The sequence below is a fragment of the Balaenoptera acutorostrata genome, chromosome 1 (assembly GCF_949987535.1).
Source record: "Balaenoptera acutorostrata chromosome 1, mBalAcu1.1, whole genome shotgun sequence".
NCBI classification, from domain to species: Eukaryota; Metazoa; Chordata; class Mammalia; order Artiodactyla; family Balaenopteridae; genus Balaenoptera; species Balaenoptera acutorostrata.
In genome coordinates, this window is record NC_080064.1 from 76,026,647 (window position 1) to 76,052,781 (window position 26,135).

General features: G+C 34.2%; 1 protein-coding gene and 1 pseudogene across 7 annotated transcripts in view; one reads left to right on the forward strand and one right to left on the reverse strand.

Annotated features, from left to right (window-relative positions):
- COL24A1 (collagen type XXIV alpha 1 chain) overlaps positions 1 to 26,135 on the reverse strand; it is a 389,632-nt gene that overhangs the window by 114,120 nt on the left and 249,377 nt on the right. For all 7 annotated transcript variants that reach the window (XM_057550626.1, XM_057550622.1, XM_057550627.1 and 4 more), the window contains 6 exons: positions 22,239 to 22,292; positions 11,342 to 11,395; positions 6,948 to 7,001; positions 6,496 to 6,549; positions 5,129 to 5,182; positions 4,865 to 4,972 (listed from right to left, as the gene is read on the reverse strand). In XM_057550626.1, the coding sequence (XP_057406609.1) occupies positions 4,865 to 4,972; positions 5,129 to 5,182; positions 6,496 to 6,549; positions 6,948 to 7,001; positions 11,342 to 11,395; positions 22,239 to 22,292 (378 nt within the window). The remainder of the gene's footprint in view (positions 1 to 4,864; positions 4,973 to 5,128; positions 5,183 to 6,495; positions 6,550 to 6,947; positions 7,002 to 11,341; positions 11,396 to 22,238; positions 22,293 to 26,135) is intronic.
- On the forward strand, positions 720 to 2,484 carry LOC102997858 (proteasome subunit alpha type-3-like; annotated as a pseudogene).

A 26,135-nucleotide genomic window follows, 5' to 3' on the forward strand; every position in this document is an offset into this window, starting at 1 on the left:
GATTTTAAAAAAGAGACCCAGCTATATGCTGCCTACAAGAGACTCACTTAAGCTTTAAGGACACACAAAGACTGAGAGGGAAGGGATGAGGGAAGATATTTCAAGCAAACAGTACCCAAAAGAAAGCAGGGATAGCTATACTTATATCAGATAAAATAGATTTTAGGCTGAAAACAGTCACAAGAGACAAGGAAGGTCATTAATAATGATAAATGGGTCAATTAATTGATAATATATAATAATTATAAATATTTATGTGCCAAACATTGGAGTATCTAAATATATAAAGTAAATACTAACAGAAATAAAAGGAGAAATAAGCAGCAATACTATCTTGTTTGGGGACTTTAATATCCTACTCTCTAAAATGGCTACATCTTCCAGACAGAAAATTAATAAAGAAACAGAAGATTTGAACAACACTACAGGCCAAATAGACGTAATGGACATATAAAGAACATTCCATCCAACAGTAGCAGAATACACATTCTTCTCAAAAAATGTAAAAATGTTCACATGGAACATTTTTGTAGATAGATCATATGTAAGGGCACAATACAAGTCTCTATAAATACAGTTAGATAGAAATTATATCAAGTATCTTTCCAGCCACAATGGTATGAAACTAGAAATCAACAACAGGAGAGAAAAGTTGTAAAACTCACAAATACATGGAAAGAAAAAAATATTCCTCAGACCCTGAAGCCCTAGGTGTCCCAGTGGTTTTAGCACGATGAGCTCAATCGGCACTGGGTATGACCTGTCAGCCTCTACACTCTCTCCTGTTGGAAGAGTTTTTCAAGTTGAGTTTGCTATGAAGCCTGTGGAAAATAGTAGAACAGCTATTGGAATCAGATGTAAAGATGGCGTTGTCTTTGGGGTAGAAAAATTAGTCCTTTCTAAATTTTATGAAGAAGGTGCTAACAAATGACTTTTTAATGTTGATCGGCACGTTGGAATGGCAGTAGCAGGTTTGTTGGCAGATGCTCGTTCTTTAGCAGACATTGAAAGAGAAGAGGCTTCTAACTTTAGATCTAACTTTGGATATAACATTCCACTAAAGCATCTTGCAGACAGAGTGGCTATGTATGTACATGCCTATACACTCTACAGTGCTGTTAGACCTTTTGGCTGCAGTTTCATGTTAGGGTCTTACAGTGTGAATGATGGTGCACAACTTCCACTGTTTATCATTTTTAAAAACCAACTCTTACTAATTTTTTCTATTGTTTTCCTATCCTCTATTTCACTTATTCCTGCTCTAATCTTTATCACTTCCTTCTTGCTAACTTTGGCCTTATTTTGTTCTTCTTTTTCCACTTCCTTGAAGAGTAAAGTTAGGATGCTTATTTGAGGTCTTTCCCTTTTACTAATGTGGAATTTATCACTATAAACTTCCCTTTTAGAACTATTTTTGCAGCTGTATTTACAATAGCCAGGACATGGAAGCAACCTAAGTGTCCATCGACAGATGAATGGATAAAGAAGATGTGGCACATATATACAATGGAATATCACTCAGCCATAAAAAGAAACGAAATTGAGTTATTTGAAGTGAGGTGGATGGACCTAGAGTCTGTCATACAGAGTGAAGTAAGTCAGAAAGAGGAAAACAAATATCGTATGCTAACACACATATATGGAATATAAAAAAAAAATGGTTCTGAAGAACCTAGGGGCAGGATGGGAATAAAGATGCAGACGTAGAGAATGGACTTGAGGACATGGAGAGGGGGAAGGGTAAGCTGGGATGAAGTGAGAGAGTGGCATGGACAAATATACACTACCAAATGTAAAATAGATAGCTAGTGGGAAGCAGCCACATAGCACAGGGAGATCAGCTCGGTGCTTTGTGACCACCTAGAGGGGTGGGATAGGGAGGGTGGGAGGGAGATGCAAGAGGGAGGAGATATGGGGATATATGTATATGTATAGCTGATTCACTTTGTTATACGGCAGAAAATAACACACCATTGTAAAGCAATTATACTCCAATAAAGATGTTAAAAAAGAATAAAGCTTATGGACTTACAATATGAAAAAAAATGTTATCTGAACTGTCAGAAAAAAAATGATAAACAAAATTGACAAACCTTTAGCCAAACTCACTGAGAGAGAGGACCCAAAGTTAGAAATGAAAGAGGAGACATAAAGGATACCACAGAAAGAAAAAGGATCATAAGAGACTACTACATACAATTATTTGCCAGCAAATTGAAAACCTAGAAGAAATGGAGAAATAGAAACATACTACCTACTAAGACTGAATCATGAAGAAATAGAAAATCTAAAAAGACCAATGAATAAGGAGATTGAATCAGTAGTGAAAAACCTCTCAACAAAGAAAAGCCCAGGACCAAATGGTTTCACTGATGAATCATATCAAACATTTAAAGAAGAATTAATGCTAAACTTTCTCAAATTTTCCCAAAATTTTGAAGAAGGAATACACCCAGACATTTTACAAGGCCAGCATTACTCTGATGCCAAGCCAGATAAGGATACTACAAGAAAAAAAAAATTCAGGCCAGCCAATATCCCTGACAAATAGAGATGCAAAAACTCTCAACAAAATACCAGCAAACTGAATTCAATAGCATATTAAAAGGACCATACACCATGATCAAGTGGGATTTATTCCAGGTATGCAAAGATGACTCAAAAATCTGCAAATCGGGCTTCCCTGGTGGCGCAGTGGTTGAGAATCTGCCTGCTAATGCAGGGGACACGGGTTCGAGCCCTGGTCTGGGAAGATCCCACATGCCATGGAGCAGCTGGGCCCGTGAGCCACAACTACTGAGCCTGCACGTCTGGAGCCTGTGCCCCGCAACGGGAGGGGCCACGATAGTGAAAGGCCCGTGCACCGCGATGAAGAGCGGTCCCTGCACCGCGATGAAGAGTGGCCCCCGCTTGCCGCAACTAGAGGAAGCCCTCGCACGAACCGAAGACCCAACACAGCCAAAAATAAATAAATAAATAAATAAATAAATAAATAAAAATAAAAGAAAAAGAAAAATAACAAGTGACAAGTGTTGGCAAAGATTTAAAAAAAAAAAATCTGCAAATCAGTCAATGTGATGTACCACATTCCCAGAATTAAAGAAAAAAACCATACGATCATCTCAATAGATGCAGAAAAGGCCTGGAAAAAAATTCAACAACGTTTCATGATAAAAAGTCTCAACAAATTGGGTACAGAAGGAATGTACCGCAACATAATAAAAGCCATATATGAAAAACCCACAGCTAACATCATACTCAAAAAAAGCTTTTCCTCCAAGATCAGGAACATGGTAAGTGTGACTGGAAGTCCAAGCTTGAGCAATTGGGCAAGAAAGAGAAATAAAAGTCATCCAAGTTAGAAAGGAAGAAATAAAACAGAAGTAAAACCATGTCTATTTGCAGGTGACATCTTAATATACAGAAAACTCTGAAGACTGTACCACAAAACTGTTAGCATTAATAAATGATTTCAATAAAGTTGCAGGATACAAAATCAACCTACAAAAACCCAGTCATATTTCCACACACTAACAACAAATTATCTGAAAAAGAAATAAAGAAAATAATCCCATTTACAATAGCATCAAAAACAATAAAATACTTAGAATAAATATAACCCAGGAGGTAAAATATCTATACACTGAAAACCAGAAGACACTGATGAAAGAAACTGAAGAAAATACCAATAAATGGAAAAATATCTCATTTTCACATATTGTTAAAATGTCCATACTATCCAAACCCATCTACAGATTCAGTATAATCCCTATCAAGATTCCAGGCACTTTTTTTTATCAAAATAGAAAAAAGGAATTCTAAAATTTTCATGGAACCATAAAAGACACCGAATAGGTAAAACAATCTTGAGAAAGAAGAACAAGGCTGGAGGCCTCACACTTCCTAATTTCAGACTATATCAATACAAAACTATATTAACCAAAACAGTATGGTATCAGCATTACAACAGACATATAGACCAAAAGAACAGAGTCAAGAGCCCAGAAATAAACCCATGCATATAAGGTCAACTAATATTTGAAAAAATGTGATCGTATACACACACATATATATGTTCTCTATGTATACAATGTAATATTATTCAGTAATAAAAAGAAGGAAATTCTGCCATTTGAAACAACACGGATAGACCTTGAAAGCATTATGCTTGTGAAATAAGTCAGAGAAAGACAAATACTGTATGATCTCATGAATATGTATTATCTAAAAATACTCATAAGAACTCATAGAAACAGAGTTGTTTGGTGTTGCCAGGGGTGAAGAGATGGGGAAAATAAGTGAAGGTGGTCAAAGGGTACAAATTTCCAGTTATAAGATGAATAAGTTCTGGAGATCTAATGTACAGCATGGTGACTATAGTTAACAACACTGTATTGTGTACTTGAAAGATGCTAAGACAGTAACTCTTAAAAATTCTCACCACACACACAAAAAGGAAACTATCTGAGGTGATACATGTGCTAACTAAACTTATTATGGTAATCATTTAGCAATATTTATGCATAACAAATCAACAAGTCATGCACTGTAAACTTATATAACTTATATAATACATCACAATAATTACATCACAATAAAGTGAGAAAAAAATGAAGAAGTTCAATAGCATGTGTGACACATAGGAAAAGTATCTTTTTTCCTTGGATGTTAGGAAGTCTGATAATCAGTCCCTGGTTTGTTCTTCACTCGAGCCATAGTTCCAACCTTCAAATACCAAATGGACATATAAAGGGGTCAAGAATGTGTGTGTATGGCTCACACTTGTTTGTGTGTGTGTGTGTGTGTGTATGTGTGTGTGTGTAGAGGACTGAGTTCACTGAGTATTGAACCCAGCAGTACTCACCGGAGGACCCATTAGACCTGGTCCACCCAGGGGCCCTGTGGTCCCTGGTAAGCCTGTCTCTCCTTTTTCTCCATCCTCTCCAGGAAGTCCTCTTCTTCCTGGGTCCCCCTGTAACCCAGTAAAAATTTTTGAGAAAGGGAAAGTAGTAAAATAATTATGCCATGCAATAAGAGATTTTTGTTGGCACATAAAAAATTATGTGTAATATTTGAAAGATTTCTCAAAAACATCTACCTTAATCATAATGTTAAAAGTATAATTTACCTTTACTCCATCTTTACCCTGGAGACCTTCTTCTCCAGCAGCTCCTGGTTCACCCTATTTGGTAGCAGAAACATAAGATTTATTATTTCGCTAAATCATTTATCTAAATTTATTTTTTGCCCCTGGTATCTATAGAAGTAGCAGGTTTATATACATTTATTCTAGTAGAATATATTCTACTTTATTTATAAGGAGTATTTGAAAGTATAATGAACATGATTTAATTTGCCTGGAATAACCCTGAAGATGATTTAAAGAGTCATAGCACTGTAAATTCAAACACAAGATGGTCTCAGAATATTAATAACTTTTAGATAATTAAAGGTAATATGTATTCATTTGGTAGCTTTGGATATTTAGACAGCTATACCTATGTTTCTTAGTTCAAAGACTATAAATACTGAATTTCATAAAATTATAGTATCTTGCTTTTCTTAATTTACATGGATTAATACAACTTAATTCAGTTAAGATCAGTGTACCAGATTTTTAGGGTCTGTACTTTCTCCCTTACAGAGAAGAGGCAACTATCAAGGCCCTGGTATATTTGGAAGTTGTCTTCTAGACACAGAACTTGTAGAAATGTAGAGCCACAATTTATGAAGCTATTAAAGAAGTACTGGCTCTCTTGCCACCTGAACTATTTAAAAGTAAATTAATCAGTGCGTCTTCACAGTTGCTCATTGCTCCAACTGCTGACACTTTCGTTACCCTGACCTCATACTTCCCACCCCCCTGAAAAAAAAGGGAAAATGAACAAGAAAGAAATCGAATGCAAAATACATCTCCCAACTTTACCTTTTAGTAAACAAATGTCTCTTAAAATTATCTTGGTCCCTGTTATTTTGGAAAAAAACTTACCACAGCTTAAATTAACCACTGTCTATATTAGAATAACTTCTGTAAGCTATCTCATCACAATTATCTACAGTTATTTCTTTGAATCGTGTTAACTTTGCATGACCCTAGTTTTTTGTTGTTGTTTTTCTAAACACAAATTAGATTTCAACGCCTGTCGGTCTTGTTAGGTCCGGAAATAGCATGAGAGTTGATCACTAGTATTTGTGAATTTCTTCTTCATGCTAACATTAGTGACAATCACAGTGACTCCACACATTTGGCAAGGATTCTGCTGAGTACATCTGATTCTGAGAAAAAGGATGTGTGTGGTTAGGACTCTCAATGCTACTAAATTACAATGTGAACAGAGTTTAGCATGCAGCTTTGGAAATTATGAAATGAAGACAAACATTTTCTATAATGCACCAGAAAAGTTTACTATACAATCTTTGAAGTCTTTAGGCTGAGTTTTGAGTCTTTAAAATAGGAGGGCCAGTGCATTAAAATGGTTTCTAGTAGGCACGTACCCGTAACCCTGGCTCCCCAGTCACTCCAACACTGCCTGCAGGTCCAACATCTCCCTGCAGAAACAAAGGGAAAGATTAAACTCTTTTCTACTAAAACTGCATGTCTAATAGTTATGGAGGGTATGAAGACAGGGGTTCCAAAACACTATTTTTTCCTTTTCTTCAGATTAATTTATTTATAATACTTTGCTTTTTCATTTGTATTCCCTCCCATATATAGCTGTATATATATGTGTGTGTATAGATATACACACACATACTTATCTGCATAGAGACAAATAATTTTTTTCTGAGTAATATTTTTTTCTGACTCATTTGAGAACACTTTCCATTTTTATCTGCTGTCCTTTATCTGCTTGCAAGATGGTGGCTGTTTGCCAAAATACTGCAAACATCGGGGAGTCAATGGTGAAAGTTTAGAGACCTTCTCCTTTACTATTTAGGAAGGTTACCTTTGCACCTGGCTCTCCTTGCAGACCAGATTCTCCCTCAATACCTGAAGGTCCCTAGAATAGAATGATTCGACACATTGTTTGTACACATTCCTTCACCAACATAAAGGCAATAACAACCTCATAAGAAGATGGAAGTAATTTTCAGCCCAAGGATGGGATATCTATGTCCAGGAAAGGATTTTTTGCTGCTCTTTTATAAACTTCATGGCGTAAGACCAGATAATTTCTGGGACCGTTTAACAGTTCAAACGCTAAAACAACATCACCAGAAATCAGGACTGCTTAGACCAGGTTCTTCTAATCCTTCCTCTCGTCCTTTAATCTTTGGTCAAGACAAACTACTTCCCATTTCCTCTTCTAATTTTCTACCCTCATACCCTTACTATTCTCTGTGTTTTTCACTTATTATTCTTCCCATCTATTTATGTTCATCCCTCTTGGAATACACTTCTTGAAAAAAATTCCATTTTCTTTATTGGTTTTATAAAATATATCACACAAAGAAGATATGAATTATATATATACATATATACGGCATTTTTTCCCACGCCCCTTTCATGGTTGGGTCCAGTTGGGAAGATTTTGGTTGAAGCTTTTATCTTGAAAACATATAACCTCTTGCAACCTCTGGCTATTTATAAGCTTCGAGCTCCTATAATTGCTGTTGTATTGTGTTGTTGTTGTTTTTTTCTCTTGGAGACATTTATCTTGTTTTTGAGAATACTATGCCTGCCTCTCCCTTCTCTACTTCCTCACTCTCTCTCTTCTCTTACTCTATGTGTGTGTATGTATGTATGTGTACTTATACACACACAATTATAAATACATACATATGCATTCTATAATCCCCATGTTTTCAGAGTAGATGGGTAGTTTAAAGCCATTAACCTATGATACTATCTTGACCAGAAGTTTCCTGTTTGCTTTCTGTCTTCCAGGGATTCCTCAATAGTCCTGATCCACGGGTGATAACCTTCTGAATAATTATTAGAGATTAAAATATCTCTTATGTTGTTACAGTATTTTAGATGAGAAATTCAATTTTCCATTTTGACTCAGCTTCCACAATCCAGACTTGCTTTGCTTTTTTCAAAATAAAAGTTATACAGGCACAATAGTACAGATGGACTTATAATGAAAAGCCCCAGCCCCATTCCTCAGAGGCAACTACTTTATAAAACAATTTGTTTTTAGTTCTCCTAATGGTTATTTCTATAACCAAGAAATCTACCTCTAATTCTTGATGTATTACCTTGCTAAAAGTTTAGTTCCGTTAAAACTCCCTCCATTTTACCATCATTTCACCAATTTTTAAATAGTTATATTATTTAAAATTTTCTGTTGGTTACCTTTGTGACTTTACTGTTACAAGAGGCAGTGTATTACAGTACTTAAGAGGAAGGACTATGAAGTGAGACTGCCTGAGTTTCTGCTCTGCCTCAGAAATTATAGAATTTAATATCCTAACCTAAGGTTAAAATTCTCTCTCAAGAGAGAATTCCAACTCTCTCAGGACTTCTTCCACATCAAGATTGCTTTTAATCTCCTAGACCTCATCTATTGCCCAGTTTCACCCAATCTGTCAGCTCCTCTTGGTTTCTTTTATTCTTAGGCTAAATCCAATAGTTGATCTTCTGATCTCTGTGGTACCTCTTTTCTTATGCCAATCTTGGATTAGCGCTTTAAATTGCCTTGTCCATTTCTATTCCCAGTTGAACATCAATGGAAAAATTACACTCTTGTGCAAAGTCGCTTCATTACATATTGAGAGGCATAGTGACTAAGAGAATGGGTTGCAGAGAGAGACGGTCTAAATTTAAATGTGGGCTCTACCACTACTACCAGCTATTGCTCTTGAACAAGTTGCTTAACCATTTCATGTCTTAGTTTCCTCATCTGTAGAATGAGGATAATTGCATTATCTCATGGGGTATTGTGAGAATTCATTAATATGGTAAAGTACATAAATACTGCTAGGAACATAGAAAGTTCTCTGAAGTTGTTACCTATTATTAACATCATTATTATTAATATAATGCAAATTCAAAGTCTCCTACTTCAGTTTTACTTTTAATAAGGTATATCTGCTTTTACATGTCTTTAGTCATTTCCCTCTTCCATTATCCTCAACCACTATTCTAAACCAGCATATTTTCCTCAATAGAAAATATGCTCAACCCCTACTCCTTATCACGACAGATTCTTGTCTCCTACCCTGTTAAAAAAAAAAAATTCAAGTTATGAGGTATGACTTTCCTCTGCTTTTTTTAGACTCAGAGGATGGATGTGGCATGGTATAGGTTTTCAGCACTGGCTTTTGAATCAGATGCGGATTCAAAGCCAAGGTCTGCTAGCTGTTAACCATTTACCTTGGGCAGAGTAGCAGATTATGACTAACATTCTTCTTTTCTTGTCTCAGGAAAGGATATTGCCATCCATCCTGTTGAAATCTGGAAATAATTTTTGACTTCTCTTTCCCCTTTACTTTCCATATCCCACAAATATGCAGGTTCTCCAGAATTTATGTAACAAACATTTCTCAAATACATCCCCTTCTTATTTATGCTGACTACTTTAGTTCGGACCTCCATTGTTTCTTAACTAGTTGAATGCAACAGCCTTTTAGAAGGTATATATGTCTGCACTCTTGTCTTCTCAAATAAATCTTCCTTGAGGCTGCTAAAATGATATTCCAAAAAAACAAATCTGACTTTATCATTGCCCTATGTCTACCTCACAATGACTTACTGTAGCCCATAAGATGAAAAGTTCAAGCTTCTTAACAGAGTATATAAGATTTTTTGTTTGATCCAACCATTTCTCTGTAATTTCATCTATCATCACTCCTTGTTTTGACTTTAAGCATCAAAGAATCCATACTGCCTCATGTTTGCATGTTCCGACTCATACTACCGCTTTTTCTGGAATCCCCATATCCTTATTCCCTCTTTTGATATGGCTAACTCATACCCATTCCTTAAAACTCATTACCCTCCCCCCGCCTCAACACAGACAAGTCTTCTTTTTCCCCTTATCCAGGTAAGGTTACATACCCATTGCTGTACTCTTATAATGCCCTGTGAATGTCTCCATCATTGGGTCTAACAGATGGAAATATAATGATCTTTTACATGATTATCTTCTGGAATAGATTATAAACTGCTAAAGGAGTCAGGGACCATATCTCAGCCACCCTTGGACTCCCAGTGGATACATAGTACACAGCAAGAAAGCATGGCATAATCGTGGAATTAGAGGAGGAGAAAAGTTCTATTGGAATGTGGTTGAACAGGTCTGCAGACATTAGACAATGCAGAACATTACCATGTTAAGAAATTGGCATTTTATTAAAGGCTAAGAGAGCCATTGAAAAATTTCAAGGACAAGAATGATATGACAAAGGTAAACTGGCCACAAGTAGCTAAGGAATAATGGCAGTTGGAGGAGACATGGAATTAGAGCAGAGGACTGGAGCACTGGCAATGGGGACGTAAAGGAAAGGATGGAGGTGAGACATTAGTGGGAGCTTATTCAAAGGGAAAAGATAGCTGATTGAACGGGGTGAAGGAGGAAGAGGAGTCTAGGATGACTCTCACTTTGGGGTTACTGGGCGTAAGGGATATCTTTCAGTGAGATGAGAATAAAAAGAGGAATAACAGTGGGAAAGCGATGGGTTTGGTTTAGATATTTTGAATTTGAGCTATTTGTGGGATACCTAGGTGCATACATAAAAGACAACGGGAAATCAATAACTGGAGCCCCAAGGAGAGAGGCATGAGTTAAAGCTATCAAGCTGAGAGCTATCAGAATAATATTGGTAATTAAAGTCTATGTGATAATATGATTGTAAGCTGAGGAAGAGGAAGGACAGCTTCCCATCAAGACTGAGGCTAATCAGAAGGTAAAAAGCAGAATCAAGAAGGAATAGTTTCACAGAAGCCAAGGGAGGAGAGAATTTATGCCTAATTTTTTAGGGCTAAAGTTAACAACCAAAAGAAATGAAGTAATTGGATTTTATAATTATAACAAGTATGGTTTATTATTCTAAAATATATCTTGAATAAGAGTCACTTTCCAATATTCTTCTATAATGGAGTGAAGGGTTATCAAAGTTAACTCTAAATCAGTGAAGGGAAAGTTTTATTCACTTTTTGTTCTGTCATTTAAATGAACTGTTAAGGGAATTTTATATGCATAAAGTTAGGTTCATACAACAGTCATCCCTGGTTTTAATAGAATTTTAGGTTTTATTTCCTGAATATGAAACAAAACACTATAAAATTATTCTTCAAAATATATATACCTAAGATATCAACTTTACCTTAAGAGGAGTCTTACAAAAAGTATTGAGTATTGATGAACTAACAAGAAAGAGCCCCAAGAAAAATTACCTCAGCACCCATTTCTCCAGGAGGTCCAGCATCACCTTGCAGTCCTCGTGGTCCCTATATTAAAACAAAATTTAGGAGGTGAGAATTAAAATGTACTCTATATTTCAATTAACATATGCATATAATTATATCATATGTAGTATAACACATAATACATTTATCAATGTATTACTTTACTCTCTGTATAAACAAAATTCAATCTTTAGTTGTTGATTCATCTTTTTTTTGTTACTAATATTAAGCTTTGTTTGGATTCAAAAGAAAAGGAAAGAAAGGACGGTGCCTTTCATTCTTTCATTCCCTAATTCACTCATTCATTCAATAAACATTTATCAAGCACCTAACAATTATGAAATATAGCGCTAAGGGCTTTCAGAGTTATCTTATTTAATGGGTAGGACAATTATAGATCCACTTAATAATCCTGAAAAACATATGACAAACAAAACAGCATTTTTAAAGAAGCAAATATATGGTTTCCAATGAAACAAAAATATGCTTGAGTTTGCTTAATGTCATACTTTATCATAGTAGTGAGTCCAGTTGAACAATTCCTCTGTTTCATATGAATAAATGTAACAGTGTTTACATGGGATAATCACTAAGGTGCAATAAAATGTATGTGGGACCTTTACGGAGATCTTTTCCCCTGTAAGACTGAATAGTGTAATTATAAGTAAACAAACACTGAATAATTAGCTTATGGCCTAAACATTAAATTGCTAAACCTAAAGGATCTTACTGTGTGAACCCATTTAACTGTCTAGAATTACTCTAGATAGATTAACACTTATTTAGAAACTACAATTTAATGCTATTTGCCCAGCCATCTAAAGAAGCTGTTTGAATTTTTTGGTCTTTCTGGAAAGACAGTATAAAGAAGGTGTTTTTTTAAAGATTCAGAATATAACAAGCTAGTTAAAATTCTATGAGTTTGTACTCCATCACAATTTTGTGAACACCTCACTTTTAAAAAAATGTACTAATGGCGAAAAAATGTGGTATGGTTGGTTATCTTAAACTGTTTTTCTAAGTTGTTACATTAATGTTCATTTTAAAATATTTGAAAAGTATTGAAAGTACAAAAAACCCCAGATTGAGAAAATAATCCATAATCCTACCATACAGAGATGACACTGTAAATATACTTGCATATTTCCTTCTAGTTCTTTTGTGGGAGCATACTTATAAATAACTATATCTGTTTTCTTTTAATTAATTTATTTTATTTTATTTATTTTATTTTTGGCTGTGTTGGGTCTTTGTTGCTGCGCGCAGGCTTTTCTCTAGTTGTGGTGAGCAAGGGCCACTCTTCGTTGTGGTGCGCGGGCTTCTCGTTGTGGTGGCTTCTCTTGTTGCGGAGCACGGGCTCCAGGCACACAGGCCTCAGCAGTCGTGGCTCGCGGGTTCTAGAGCACAGGCTCAGTAGCTGCAGCGTACGGGCCCATTTGCTCCGCAGCATGTGGGATCCTCCTGGACCAGCACTTGAACCCGCGTCCCCTGCATTGGCAGGCAGACTCCTAACCACTGTGCCACCAGGGAAGCCCCTAACTATATCTGTTTTATGTTTAAGAATCTATTTGAAATATAAATATTTTACCATGTTACTGTAAATATTTCATAACAAAATTGTTCAATGGCTACATAATATTATATTCCATCTAACATTCTGCAGTACCATAATTTAATCATTTTCTTAATGCTAGACATTTATATTGTTTATAAGTCTTCTTTACAGTAAAATTTTGCTTTATAGGATTTATTATATGCATATTAGACTATAAGTGAATGTTAAAGTCTGTAACATCAGATGACACTGCCGAACAGCTGAGATAAGTATATGAATAATAGAATTATAAGGTTGGTATGTAAGCATCACATATGTTGTTCCTACTCAATAGCACAGCCATTAAAGGTATTAAGAGGTCACTAATGTTTTTCAATTATGGCTTATTAAATATTATGTATAATATTTTAAAATTCATGGATTCTCCTCAGAATGTAGTTTTACCCTATTATAAACACACTGAGAGAAACATCTTTGTGCAGTAGTCTTTGTATGCATTATGCATTTTCACCCCTGGAATAGAGTCTGAAATATAGCGTTATTTGGTCACAAAGTGAAGTCAATTTCCAGAAAGGCTGCAATAATTAACATTCCACAATGTATAAAATTAGAATCTATTTCATTGAATTCATGCTAGCACAGAATATTATTTTTTAAATTCTTCATTAATTTGATGGACAATCTGGTATCTTAAAATGTATATATGCTTGACTACCAGTGAGGTTGAATATTCTTTTTGTCATTTGTTTATTAGTTATCTGTAATATTCTACATGTTGCTTGATCATGTCCTTTGCCCATGTATTTTGGGGGTCATTTAAAAAAAATTTGTAGAGTTCTTTATGTGTTGCAGACATTAACTTTTTTCTGCCCTATTTTACTGCTAACATCTGCCCAGTTTGTTGTTTGTCATTTTATTTTAAAAACATAATGTTAAAGATGACTTTTAACTCCTAAATAAGCACACTGTAGAACACCTGGAAATACATAAAAGTAAAAATGACCCAAAATAACCACTTAACCCACTTAACATTTAATGTAGCTCCTTAAATCTTTTAGTGTTTTTTAAAATATCAGAAAGGGAGAAGTTTAAAATTTGTATGTAGTTAAACCTGTCCAGTCTTTTATGGCTTTTTCTACCATATTTAAGTTTAAAACATCTATTCCCATTAAAAATTTTCACCTACTCTTTTGTTACTTATGGTTTTAAAATACTTTATTTAAACCATTGTTTTGATGTACTGTGAGGTGAGAATCAAAACAAACTCTTTTAACCAAATAGCAACACTTCCTACCTTTCACTTTATGCTCTAGTGAATGCAACTGATTAAAGTCCCCTGAAAATATCAGGCTGTTTCATGCCTCCATGTCTTTCCTCATACTGTTCCATTCACCTGGAGTGTTCTTTCTACCCTGTTTACCTGGTTACTAATTTATCCATTATTCAGAACAAGTGTCATTTCCTATATCAAGTCTTCTGGGAAACCTAGCTTGGGCTAAGTGTATCTCCTTTGTGCTCATTTAGGACTGTAAATTAATCTCTATTTTAGCATTTATCCTAATATGTTGAAATGATTTTTTACCATGTTACCTATATCTCTACTAACTGTAAACTCTTCATGGCTTAACAATAAGCCCCTTAGAATCCAGCACAGTCCTTAATATATAGTAGGCACTCAACAAACATTTGTTGAACTGATTAGAAAGGGTGATGCAATTATTCTAGCATCATTTTTAATTCTTATCTTCCCTACTGATGTGTAATGTTGTCCCTATCAATATTAAATTCTTTTATATTCTTGGTTATTGAAAAGCTACCTTTTTTTGTCCCATGTCTGTAAATCTAGATGGATCAATGTCGCAGGAACTGATCATTCTGTTTTTATTATTTCTTTTAATATCTAGTAGCAGTAGTCTTCCTCTTCTTAAAATATTAAGCTATTTCACCTGCTCATTCTTATAAGCTATACTTAGAATAATTAAATCCCACACCTAATTTATAATGGGTAATGAGAATTTTGAATGGGATTGGATTATATCTAATTCATTAATCTAAAAAATAATCCGTCTTCTGTTTAGATGATAAATTGCCTTTCTGCTTAAGTCAGTTTCTAGGTCTCAGTAAATTTTCAAAATTTTCTTCATAAGTGTCCCATCTAATTCTCACTAAGGTTATTCTTAATTATTATGTCCTGTTTCTATCTTGAGTGGGATCATTTTCCTATTATATTTTGTGCTAATTACTTGTATGTAGGGAAACTGATTTTTAAAAACTGTTTATTATATGTATTGCTGTTATATTACTCTCTATCAGTAGTTGAAAAAATAGAATTGTCTTTGGGTTTTATAAGTCTTTTGGGTTTGTTTATATTTTCTCTAAATAACAATGCTTTCATTTCCTTATATGATGATTTGTGCATCATATCCCACTACAGTAGCTAAAACTTTAAAAATAATGTTAGATGATATAGTGACAGTTGGTAATCTTATCTTGTGGTTCCTAAGCATATATCAGTGTTTCAGTGCTTCCTAGTAGGTTGGACACAGACACAAGATAGATACACTACCATATTACAGAATTATGCTTGAATTTACTAGAATATTTTGTTTTAGTGAACAGATTTTATTTCTTAAAGAAGTTTTAGGTTTACAGAAAAATTGAACAGAAAGTACAGAGAGTTCCTATATACTACCCCTGCCTAGTTTCCCCTACTATTAACATCTTACATTGGTATGGTAGATTTGTTGCAATTGATGAACCAATATTGACACTTTATTACTAACTAAAGTCCATAGTTTACCCTAGGGTTCACTCTGTGGTGTACAGTTCTGAGTTTTGAGAAATGTATAATATCATGTATCCACTTTTACAGTATCATACAAAATAGTTTCACTGCCCTAAAATTCACCTGTCCTCCACTGATTCATCCCTTGTCCCCTTCCCCCAATCCCTGGCAAGCACTGTTCTTTACTGTCTCTATAGTTTTGCCTTTTCCAGAATGTCATATAGTTGGAATCATATGGTATTTAGATTTTTCAGATTGGCTTTTTTTTCATTTAGCGGGATGTATTTAAAGGTTACTCTATGTCTTTTTGTGGCCTAATAGCTCATTTCTCTTTATTGCTGAATAATAGTCCACTGTATGGATGTACCACAGTTTGTTTATCCACTTAACCTTTGAAGGACATTATTGGTTGCTTCCAATTTTTAGCAACTATGAATAAAGCTGCTATAAACATTCATGTGCAGGTTTTGTGTAGACATAAGATTTACACTCATTTCAGTAAACACCAAGGAGCATGACTGCTGAATCACATGGTAAGAGTATGTTTAGCTTTATAAGAAACTGCCAAACTGTGTTCCAAAGTTGCTTTCCACCAACAATGAATGAGAACTCCTGTTGCTCCACATCTTTGCTAGCATTTGGTATTGTCAGTGTTTCGGATTTTAGCCATTCCGACAGGTGTGTAATGGAATGTCATTGTTGTTTTAGTTTGCAATTCTCTAATGACATATGATGTGAATATCTTAATATGCTTCTTTGCCACCTGTACATCTTATTTGGCATGGTGTCTTCAAATCTTTTGCCCACTTTTTAATTGGATTGTTTCTCTTATCATTGACTTTTAAGAGTTCTTTCTATATTTTGGATTCAAGTCCTTTAACAGATATGTGTTTTGCAAATATTTTCTCCCAGTAATGGCATGTCTTCATTCTCTGAACATGTCATGGAGCAGACGTTTTTTAATTTTAATGAAGTCCAACCTATCAGATTTTTCATTCATGGATCATGCTTTTGTTTTGTTGTATCTACAAACTCATTGCCAAATCCAAAGTCATTGAAATTTTCTCCTCTGTTATCTTCTAGGAGGAGTTTCACAGTTATGCATTTTACATTTAGGTCTATGATTCATTTTGAGTTAATTTTTGTTATAGATGTATAGTTAATTTTGAGTTAATGAGTTAATTTTTGTTATAGATGTATAGTTTTGTTATAGCTGTATGTATTTTGTTATAGATGTATATTGTTTTGTCTAAATCCATTTTTTTGCTTGTGGATATCCAGCTGTTCTGGTACCATTTGTTGAAAAGACTATCCATTGAATTGCCCATGTTCTTTGTCAAAGACCAATTGACTATATTTGTGGAATTCTACTTCTGAGCTTACCATTTTGTTCCAATTATCTTTTGTCAATACTACACTGTCATGATTACTGCAGCTTTATAGTAAATCTTTAAGTTTGGTAGTGCCAGTCTTCTGACTTCAATATTATGTTGGCTATTCTGGGTCTCTTGCCTTTCCATATGAACTTTAGTATCTCTTTGTCAGTATCCACAAAGTAGCTCACTAGGATTTTGACTGGAATTGCATTAAATCTATAAATCAAGTTGTGAAGAACTGACATCCTAACAATGAGTCTTCCTATCCATGAACAAGGAATATCTCTCCATTTATTAAATCTTCTTTGATCAGAGCTTTGTAGTTTTCCTCAAATAGATCTTGTATATATTTTTTAGATTTATGCCTTTTTTTTTTTTTTGATGCTGATGTAAATGGTACTGTACTTTAAATTTCAAATTCCAATTGTTTATTGCTGGTATATAGGAAAGTGACTGGTGTTGGTCTTTTTAATTAATTCTTTGGGCTTTTCTTTATAGACAACTATGTCATCTGCAAAAAGACAATTTTATATCTTCTTTCCCAGTCTTTTCTTTTCTTGTTTTATTGCATTAGTTAGGACTTCCAGCCCAATGCTGAACAGGAGTTTAAAAAAAGAGGGACATCCTTTCCTTGTTTCCCTTTTCTTAGGGGGAAAGCACCTAGCATTTCATCATTAAGTATGATGTTAGCTATAAGGTTGTTAAAATATATTCTTCGTAAAGCTGAGGACGTTCCCCTTTCCTCCTAGTTTACTGTGAATTTTTATCATAGATGGGTATTGTATTTTGTCAAATTATTTTTCTGCACCTATTTTATATAATTTCTTTTTTAGTTTGTTAAAGTAATGGATTATACTAATTGATTTTTGAAGGTTGAACCAAGCTTACATACCTGGGATAAATCCCAGTTGGTTATGGTGTATAATTATCTTTATATATTAGTGGATTCAATTTGTTAATATTTTGTGGAAGATTTTAAAATATATGTTCATGAGAGATACTTGTCTGTAGTTTTCTTTTCTTGTAATGGCTTTGTCTGGTTTTGGTATTAGGGTAATGCTGGCCTCACAGAATGAGTTAGGAAGTATTTCTTCTGTTTCTATTTTCTGGAATAGATTGTAGAAAATGGGTATCATTTTGTTCCTTAAATCTCTGGTAGTATTCACCAGTAAGACCATCTGGGCCTGGTGCTTTCTGTTTTGGAAGGTTATTAATTGTTGACTCAATTTCTTTAATCAATATAAGCCTATTAAGATTATCAAATTTTCCTTGTGTGAGTTTTGGTAGATTACATCTTTCAAGGAATTTGTCCATTTCATCTAGGTTATCAAATTTGTGAGAATAGAGTTATTCATAGTATTCCTTTATTGCCTTTTTAACGTCCATGGGATCAGTAGTGAAGGCCCCTCTTCCATTTCTAATATTAGTAATTTGTGTCTTCTCTCTTTTTTTTATTCTTGATGATCCTGGCTAGGGGGTTTGACCAATTTTATTGATCTTATAAAAGAATAAGTTTTTTGTTTCATTGATTTTCTCTATTTTTCCTGTTTTTAATTTAATTGATTTCGGCTCTGATTTTTATCATTTACTTTCTTCTGCTCATTTTGTATTTAATTTTCTCTTCTTTTTCTGGTTTCCTAAGGTGGAAGCTTGTTATTGATTTTACATCTTTCTTCTTTTCTAGTATACACATTCAATACTATAAATTTCCCTCTACGCACTGCTTTCACTGCATCCCACAAAGTTCGATAAGTTGTATTTCCATTTTCATTTAGTTCAAAATATTTTTAAAATTTCTCTTGAGACGTCTTCTTTGAACCAGTGTTATTCAGAAGTGTGTAGTTTAATCTCAAAATAGTTTGAGATTTTCCAGTTATGTTTCTCTTATTGATTTATAGTTTAATTCCATTATGGACTAAGAGCATATTTTGTCTGATATCTTTTCTTTGAAATTTGTTAAGGTGTGTTTTATGACCCAGAACACAGTCTATCTTGGTGAATATTCCATGTGAACTTGAAAAGAATGTATATTCTGCTGTTACTGGATTAAGCAGTCTATAAATGTCAATTAGATCCAATGTCCTGATGGTGGTGTTCACTTCAATTATAATCTTACTGATTATCTGCTTGCTGGATCTCTCAATTACTGATAGATAAGTGCTGAAGTTTCCAAATGAAATAGTAAATTTGTCTATTTATCCTTGGAGTTCTATCAGTTTTTGCCTCATATAATTTGATGCTCTGTTGTTAGATGCATTATTATGTCTTTGGAGAACTGATACACTTATCACTATGTAATGTCCCTCTTTATCCCTGATAATTGTCCTTGATCTGAAGTCTATTTTGTTGGAAATTAATATAACTACTCCAGCTTTCCTTTGGTTAGTATTAGTACATCTTTGCCCATTTTATCTATCTCTTTACTTTTAACATATCTGTGCCTTTATATTTAAAGTGGGTTACTTGAAGACAACATACAGTTAGGTCTTGTTTTTCTTTCTACTCTGTGTCTCTGTTTCTCAACTGGTGCATTTAGAACATTTACATTTAAGTGATTACTGATACCCCTGGGTTCATACCTACTATATTTATTACTGTTTCCTATTGCTACCCTTGTTCTTTCTTTTTTGTCTTCCATTCTTTTTATCCTACTCTTTTGAAAATTAAGACTTTTAATTGATTCCATTTTCTCTCTTATTTTAGCATGTCAATTATACTTCTGGTTTGTTTTAGATATATATTTTTGCTTACATGCTTCTAAAGGAATTTAAGATTGTCATGAAGATTTTAAGGTACATTATGGTTGGGGCTGAACTTCAAATTTATATACCTGATTTTCCTCTTACCTCTTTCAGTCATCTCTGCAGTTTCATCCTCTTCTACCAACATTTATTATATGTGGCATTTCTTCAAAATTCAGCCTTAGATCCTGTTCTTTTCTCTTTCCTATACTTTTTCCTAGAGCAATGACTCCAATATTTTAAATTTCAGGATATTATTCTGCTTTGAGCTCCACATCCAACTGCCATCTTCACAGTTCTCAAAGGCACCTCAAATTCAACATAACTAAACTGACTTATAATCTTCCATTCTCAAACATAAATTTCTGCTGGTATTCTCAGTTTCAGTGAGTGATATCATTATCTCATTAATTCTTCAAGCCACAACCTTAGGAATCATACTTCACATATAGCATATCTATTTCTTGTTGATTTTATCTCCTTTTGAATATTTTACATCTATCTACTCTTTCTTTCTGCTAATCATAAACAGTTCTACTATCTTTTATCTGGACTGCTGCAACACAAAGCTATTCTTATCCATTCTTAGTCCCTTCCAATTTGGTTTGAGTGATCTTTACAGAACAGTAATATGATCATAAACCTAGCCTTATCCCTTCAATGACATCCCTTTGTTCTTAGGATAAAAATACAAATCTTTGGGAGTAGGGCTTACTGAGTTGCATGCGTTTTGTCCCCTCCCTCCCTTTCCATCCTCATCTTACACTCACTTCCCACCTGGCTCTCTGTGCCACACCATGCTGGCCTTCTTTTAGATCTTTAAATAAATAAGTAGGGTTTTCTCCCAGTTCACGACTTCTCTCTGGAATGACTTTTCTCCATATTTGCTTAAGTAACTACTGTTCATCCTTCAGATCACAACTCAGATGCTCCTCCTCTGGAAGTTTCCCTAACCCCAGATTAGGATAGTTTCTTTGTTATATATTATCTCAGATCTGACTAAGTAGCTCAAATATGTGAAACAAAGCCCATTATATCCATTACGAATTGATTTATATTTTATTTAATAGACCCACTGACCCTGTGACCTGAATGTCAATTTTTAGTTGCTATTAAGCCATTTTAGTCATTTATTACTACAACAATAAATCTTTGCTTGTATAAAGCCTAAGATATTGTCTGTGCTGTTGCCATAGCCCTGCTGATACACTTATCTTGACTTAAATGTGCTCTCTCTTAAGATTAGTTTTAATTCCATTTCACTTCATCTAATATTACTGGCTGAATGATTACACCTTTGGCTAAATGACCTTTGGTTAATGCTGTTTAACAAATATGCATCAGGTAGATATAATATGCCAGACATTATACAGGGAAGAGGACTGTAAAGGTGCAAAAAATGGTCTCTGACTTCAAGGAGCTACAGACTCTTTAGAAGAAAGAGGTATTTAGAGATTTGCATGATTTATGATCAAATGAATATTAGAATTAGGATGGCAGGTTAAGAGACACAAAACAGAGAAAACTGAGAAGAATTTAGTTTGATAAAATCAACACATTTAAGATACTATATTTGGAAAAATTACACCCATAGGCAAGTGTTTACTATTGTTTGGAGAGCTTATACCATAGGTTAAATATGTAAAGGAGGAAATGAACACAGTTTGGTAAGAAGAGCTCTTTGTTAGAATTTTCTACTTCCTACTGGCTAAATGAATTATGCAGAAACCACCTATAAACTTTTGTGTCAACTGATGGATAAGATCAACCCAGTAGTTTGAAAGACTATTTGTACTGTAAATCTTAGAAGCATGTTACTGCACATTACATCTGATACTATTAGCCAGAAGAATGGCTTCATAGGCAATAAAGAATATATTGTGAGAGATAAGGCATGGCAAGGTATTTCATTTTCACAATTCATTTTCCATGGAAACTCTATAACTGAGTCAGATTTATGAAATGGTGATGTGACTTTTTGAATTATTGACCTAACAGCATTTCTGTCAAGTTTCCACATTTTGGCCCATTACATGTAGAGTCTGGCTTCTCTATATGGTCTTTTATCATAGAGTTGCCCTCATAAATGTGATTTTGTGTGTGGGAGGGCAGTGTAATAATTATTATACGAACAGCAAGCAGTTCAGAAAAAAATTCTGAGATTCAATAAAACTGAATTATCTTTGCTGAAAATAGAAATATGTGAAGTTTTAACAGTTCCAGACAAACAGGACCAAATTTGACTTTATGAAACCAGGAAGGCACTAAAAATTATATTCACAGCAAAATATTCATTCTTATAATTAGGTGCCCATGACACATGCTGATTTCCAAAACATACCAGCCACAGCACAACAGGGCAATAATAACAGACAGGTAAAATACATGATTAAAAAAAACAATTAGAAACACATGAAGATAAACTTACTGGTTCTCCTGCAAATCCCCTGTCTCCTGTACTCCCAGGGGGTCCTTGTAAACCCTGAATAAACAAAGGCAAAGTTTGAAGAAAAAGTGATGCTTGAAAATGTTTTAGTCAGTTTCCCTACCTCAGCTTTCCCTCAAGATCCTCCCATCTAATTTTTCTGTCTACTTCTATTTGTTTTTTCTTTTGTGGTAAAATACGCATAACATAAAATTCACGACTTTAGCAATTTTTAAGTGTATAGTATGTGTAAATTTACAGTACTGTGGCATTAAGTATATTCATATTGTTGTGCTACCATCACCACCACCTATTTTCAGAACTTTTTATCTTCCCAAATTGAAACTCTGTACCCATTAAATAACTCCCTATCCCCTACCCTCTTCCCTTGGCAACCATGACTCTACTTTCTGTCTCTATGAATTTGACTACTTTAAGTACCTTATATAAATGGAATCATACAATATTTGTTCTTCTGTGTCTAGCTTATTTCATGTAGCATAATGTCTTCAAGGTTCATCCATTTGTAACGTGTCAAGACTTCCTTCCTTTTCAAGGTTGAATAATATTCCCTTGTATGTATATACCACATTTTGTTTATCCATTCATCATCAATGAACACTTGGGGTTTTCTACCCTTTGGATATTGCGACTAATGCTCCTATAAACATTGGTGTACAAGTATCTGTTTGTATCCCTGCTTTCTATTCTTTGGGGTATACACGAAGAAGTGGAATTGATGGATTATATGTAATTCTATGTTTAACCGTTTGAGGAGCTAGGCATACTGTTTTCTACAGCAGCTCCACCATTTTACATTCCCACCAGCATAGCACAAGGATTCCCATTTCTCCACATCCTTGCCAACAACGGTTATTTTTTCTGTATATATAGCTGTGTGTGTGTTTAATAATAGTCATTTTGGATGGGAAGTGGTATCTCAATGTGGTTCGATTTGTATTTCCCTATTGACTAGTGATACTGAGCATATATTCATATATTTATTGGCCGTTTGTATATCTTCTTTAGAGGAATGCTTACTCAAGTCCTTTTGCTCATTTTTTCATTGTGTTGTTTATTATTTTGTTGTTGAGTTGTAGGAGTTCTTTATATCTACCTGTATTCTTTATATTTAATCTCCACTCCTATACAGTGACAAATATTTGTCATCCAGAATTATTTTAGATTTGGATTCTTTTATACTTTTAATATCAATGTAAAAAGTTTTTTTCAAATATAATATACTTGTGATGTATTAATAAGTATGACTTATGCCCTTATAACCTGGGAAGGCACAAAGCTCTCAGAACCTAGATGACCAGAAATGATCAAATTGGACCTCTCCGATGTTCTTTATTTTCCTCCATTTTTACATCATGCCACCTATGGTACCATAAAATTAAGTCTTAGATATGGGGGTATATTCTAAAATGGTATGTAAAACTCTAAATTAAATTCCAGGTCCTCTTTGATCCTTCCATTTAAAGATTAACTGAGTATGTACTGTGTGCTGGACACTGATGACTACTAATGATGTATAAAATACTGCCCTTGTTTATTTGCAATTTGCTGCTTCTACTCTTCTACATTACTGACCTTGGGAAGTTTGGCAATTATACAGCAGATCACAATTACCATTTTATCCTAAAATTGAAATCTAAAAAAATATGATATTAAATTGGAAGTAAAGACGTTCAATATTTCTAGCAACAAAGAATCTTCTAAGTTATGATTATCAATGCTATGTTTAGTTACATATGATTGTCTGGTTAGAGAAAGGGAGATATGGAAAATCTCATGGACTCCTATTGGAGTAAGACCATGTTTCAATCATGAAAATCATCTGCTACTCATGTACTCCAGACTCCTAAATTAAGGGATCAATATAAGGGATCCCTCTGTGCCTGGTATACCAACTGAATATACAGCAAGAGTTCAGAACCTTAAATAATGTCTGCCCAGTTTGCTTTGTAAAGTGTGTTTGCACACAATATTAAGCTTAATATGTACTTGTAATACTGTTAATGGTGCATAAGTGCTGTTAGGCAAAGCTATGAAATGACCTAAATGGATTCTAATTATTTTTATTGGAGATGAAGAAGAAAAGCAAAAGCTGGCACAAAATAAAAATTCCCTTTAAGGCTTTTCAGATGCTACTGAAATACATTATTTGTAGTACAACTCCTTGCTCTACGAGGCATCTCAGCAATTATGACAACGATGACCAGGAGGATAATGACTATGGTGGTTGCTATTTATTGACAGCCTGTGCTGAGCACATAATGAGCATCATTTGTTATAACTATAAAAGGTATCTCATTTTAATGATAGGGAAACTGAGGCTCAGAGAGGTTAAATAATTTGTACAAAGTCAAAACAGCTATAAGTGACAGAACCAGAATCTGACCTCGAATGTGTCTGACTCCAATGCCATGCTCTTCCACTACACTAAACTGCTTTTCACTGAATTCCAGGAGAAATCAAGCATTCAATGCCTTTCCATTTTAAATAAACATGTTTAGAGCATCATCAAGACATTTTATGAGAATAAGCAAGGGAGTATATAAATGTTATTTCTATTGCCACACTTTCACTGTAGGATCATGAAAATGTGTGCTTCTGCTTCATTGTCTGAAGAACGGGAAAGAATAGAGTTAATACTGTATACTTTTTGTATTGTAAAGATTATGAAATAAGTGCTTCTCAAGTATTCTGAGTTACTACAGAGAAAACTATATTTAAAGAAGAAATGCTAAGTGTTTCCACTTCCAATACTGGCCAAGTTGCTCCTATCAAACCAATCTATATAGAGATAACTATAAACCCAAGATAAAATATTAAAAAGGAAAGATATGAAAGCACTGGAGAAAGACCAAAAATAGGCAGGAACTAGAGTAGTAGGGTCTACACTTGAAAGAAGGGAATGACACTAGGTGAGTTTCTGATTTTTTTATATGGCTTTTAGCCAGAGGAGAAGCCATACAAGATGGTTAAAATAAAGTAGGATAGAAATCTTCAGTCTTATTGGCATGGAGGATCCTAGGGCAGAATTTGAAGTGACCATAGATGGTGAAAAGTGGTGAAAGAAAGAGCCAGAGAGGAGCCTCAGATTGCAAATATAAACTCTGCTTATAGTTCTTGCTGACATTTAAGGTTTATATTGGTATGGCAGACGCCAAGTAGCCCAGACAAGGCTAAAAGAACTTAATAGAGATTTCAGCAGCCACCTACCACAGAGGAGAGAAAACTTGGAGTTTTACCAGCCAAGTTAACTGCCTGCCAAATTAAAAACAAAACAATACTCTTCAAAGAAATATAACAGACTTTAGAGTCGCTAAAATGAATCAGTCAAAATGTTCAAGATACAATTCAAAATTATCAGACAGGGAAAATTTCCCATATTTATAAGAAAAGGCAATTAATGGAGACCAAACTCAAGATTACACAGATGTTATTATGTATCACACAATGATTTTAAAGTAGTTAGTATAAATATGCTCAATAATGTAAATAAAAATGTACTCATGATGAATAAACAAATAGGAAATCCCAGAAGAGAAAGAGCATTTGTAAAAAGAAACAATGACAATTATAGAGCTGAAAATTAAATATCCAGATAAAACTTAAAAATACAACATCATAAATAAAATTTTATTGAAAGGCTTAACAAGTTAGAGAAGATAGATTCGGGTTGCCCAATTGGAAAACAAACAGGAAAAAGAAAGCTTGAAATAGGAATGAACAGGGCCCCAGGGATCTAAGGTAATCAAAATGACTAACATATATTTAATTAGAATACAAGAAGGAAAGGAGAGAGAAAATGGTGTAGAAAAAAAATCTGAAAAAAAAAGTTGAAAAATTTCCAAATTTAGTGAAGGCAAATTTACACACGCAAGAAAC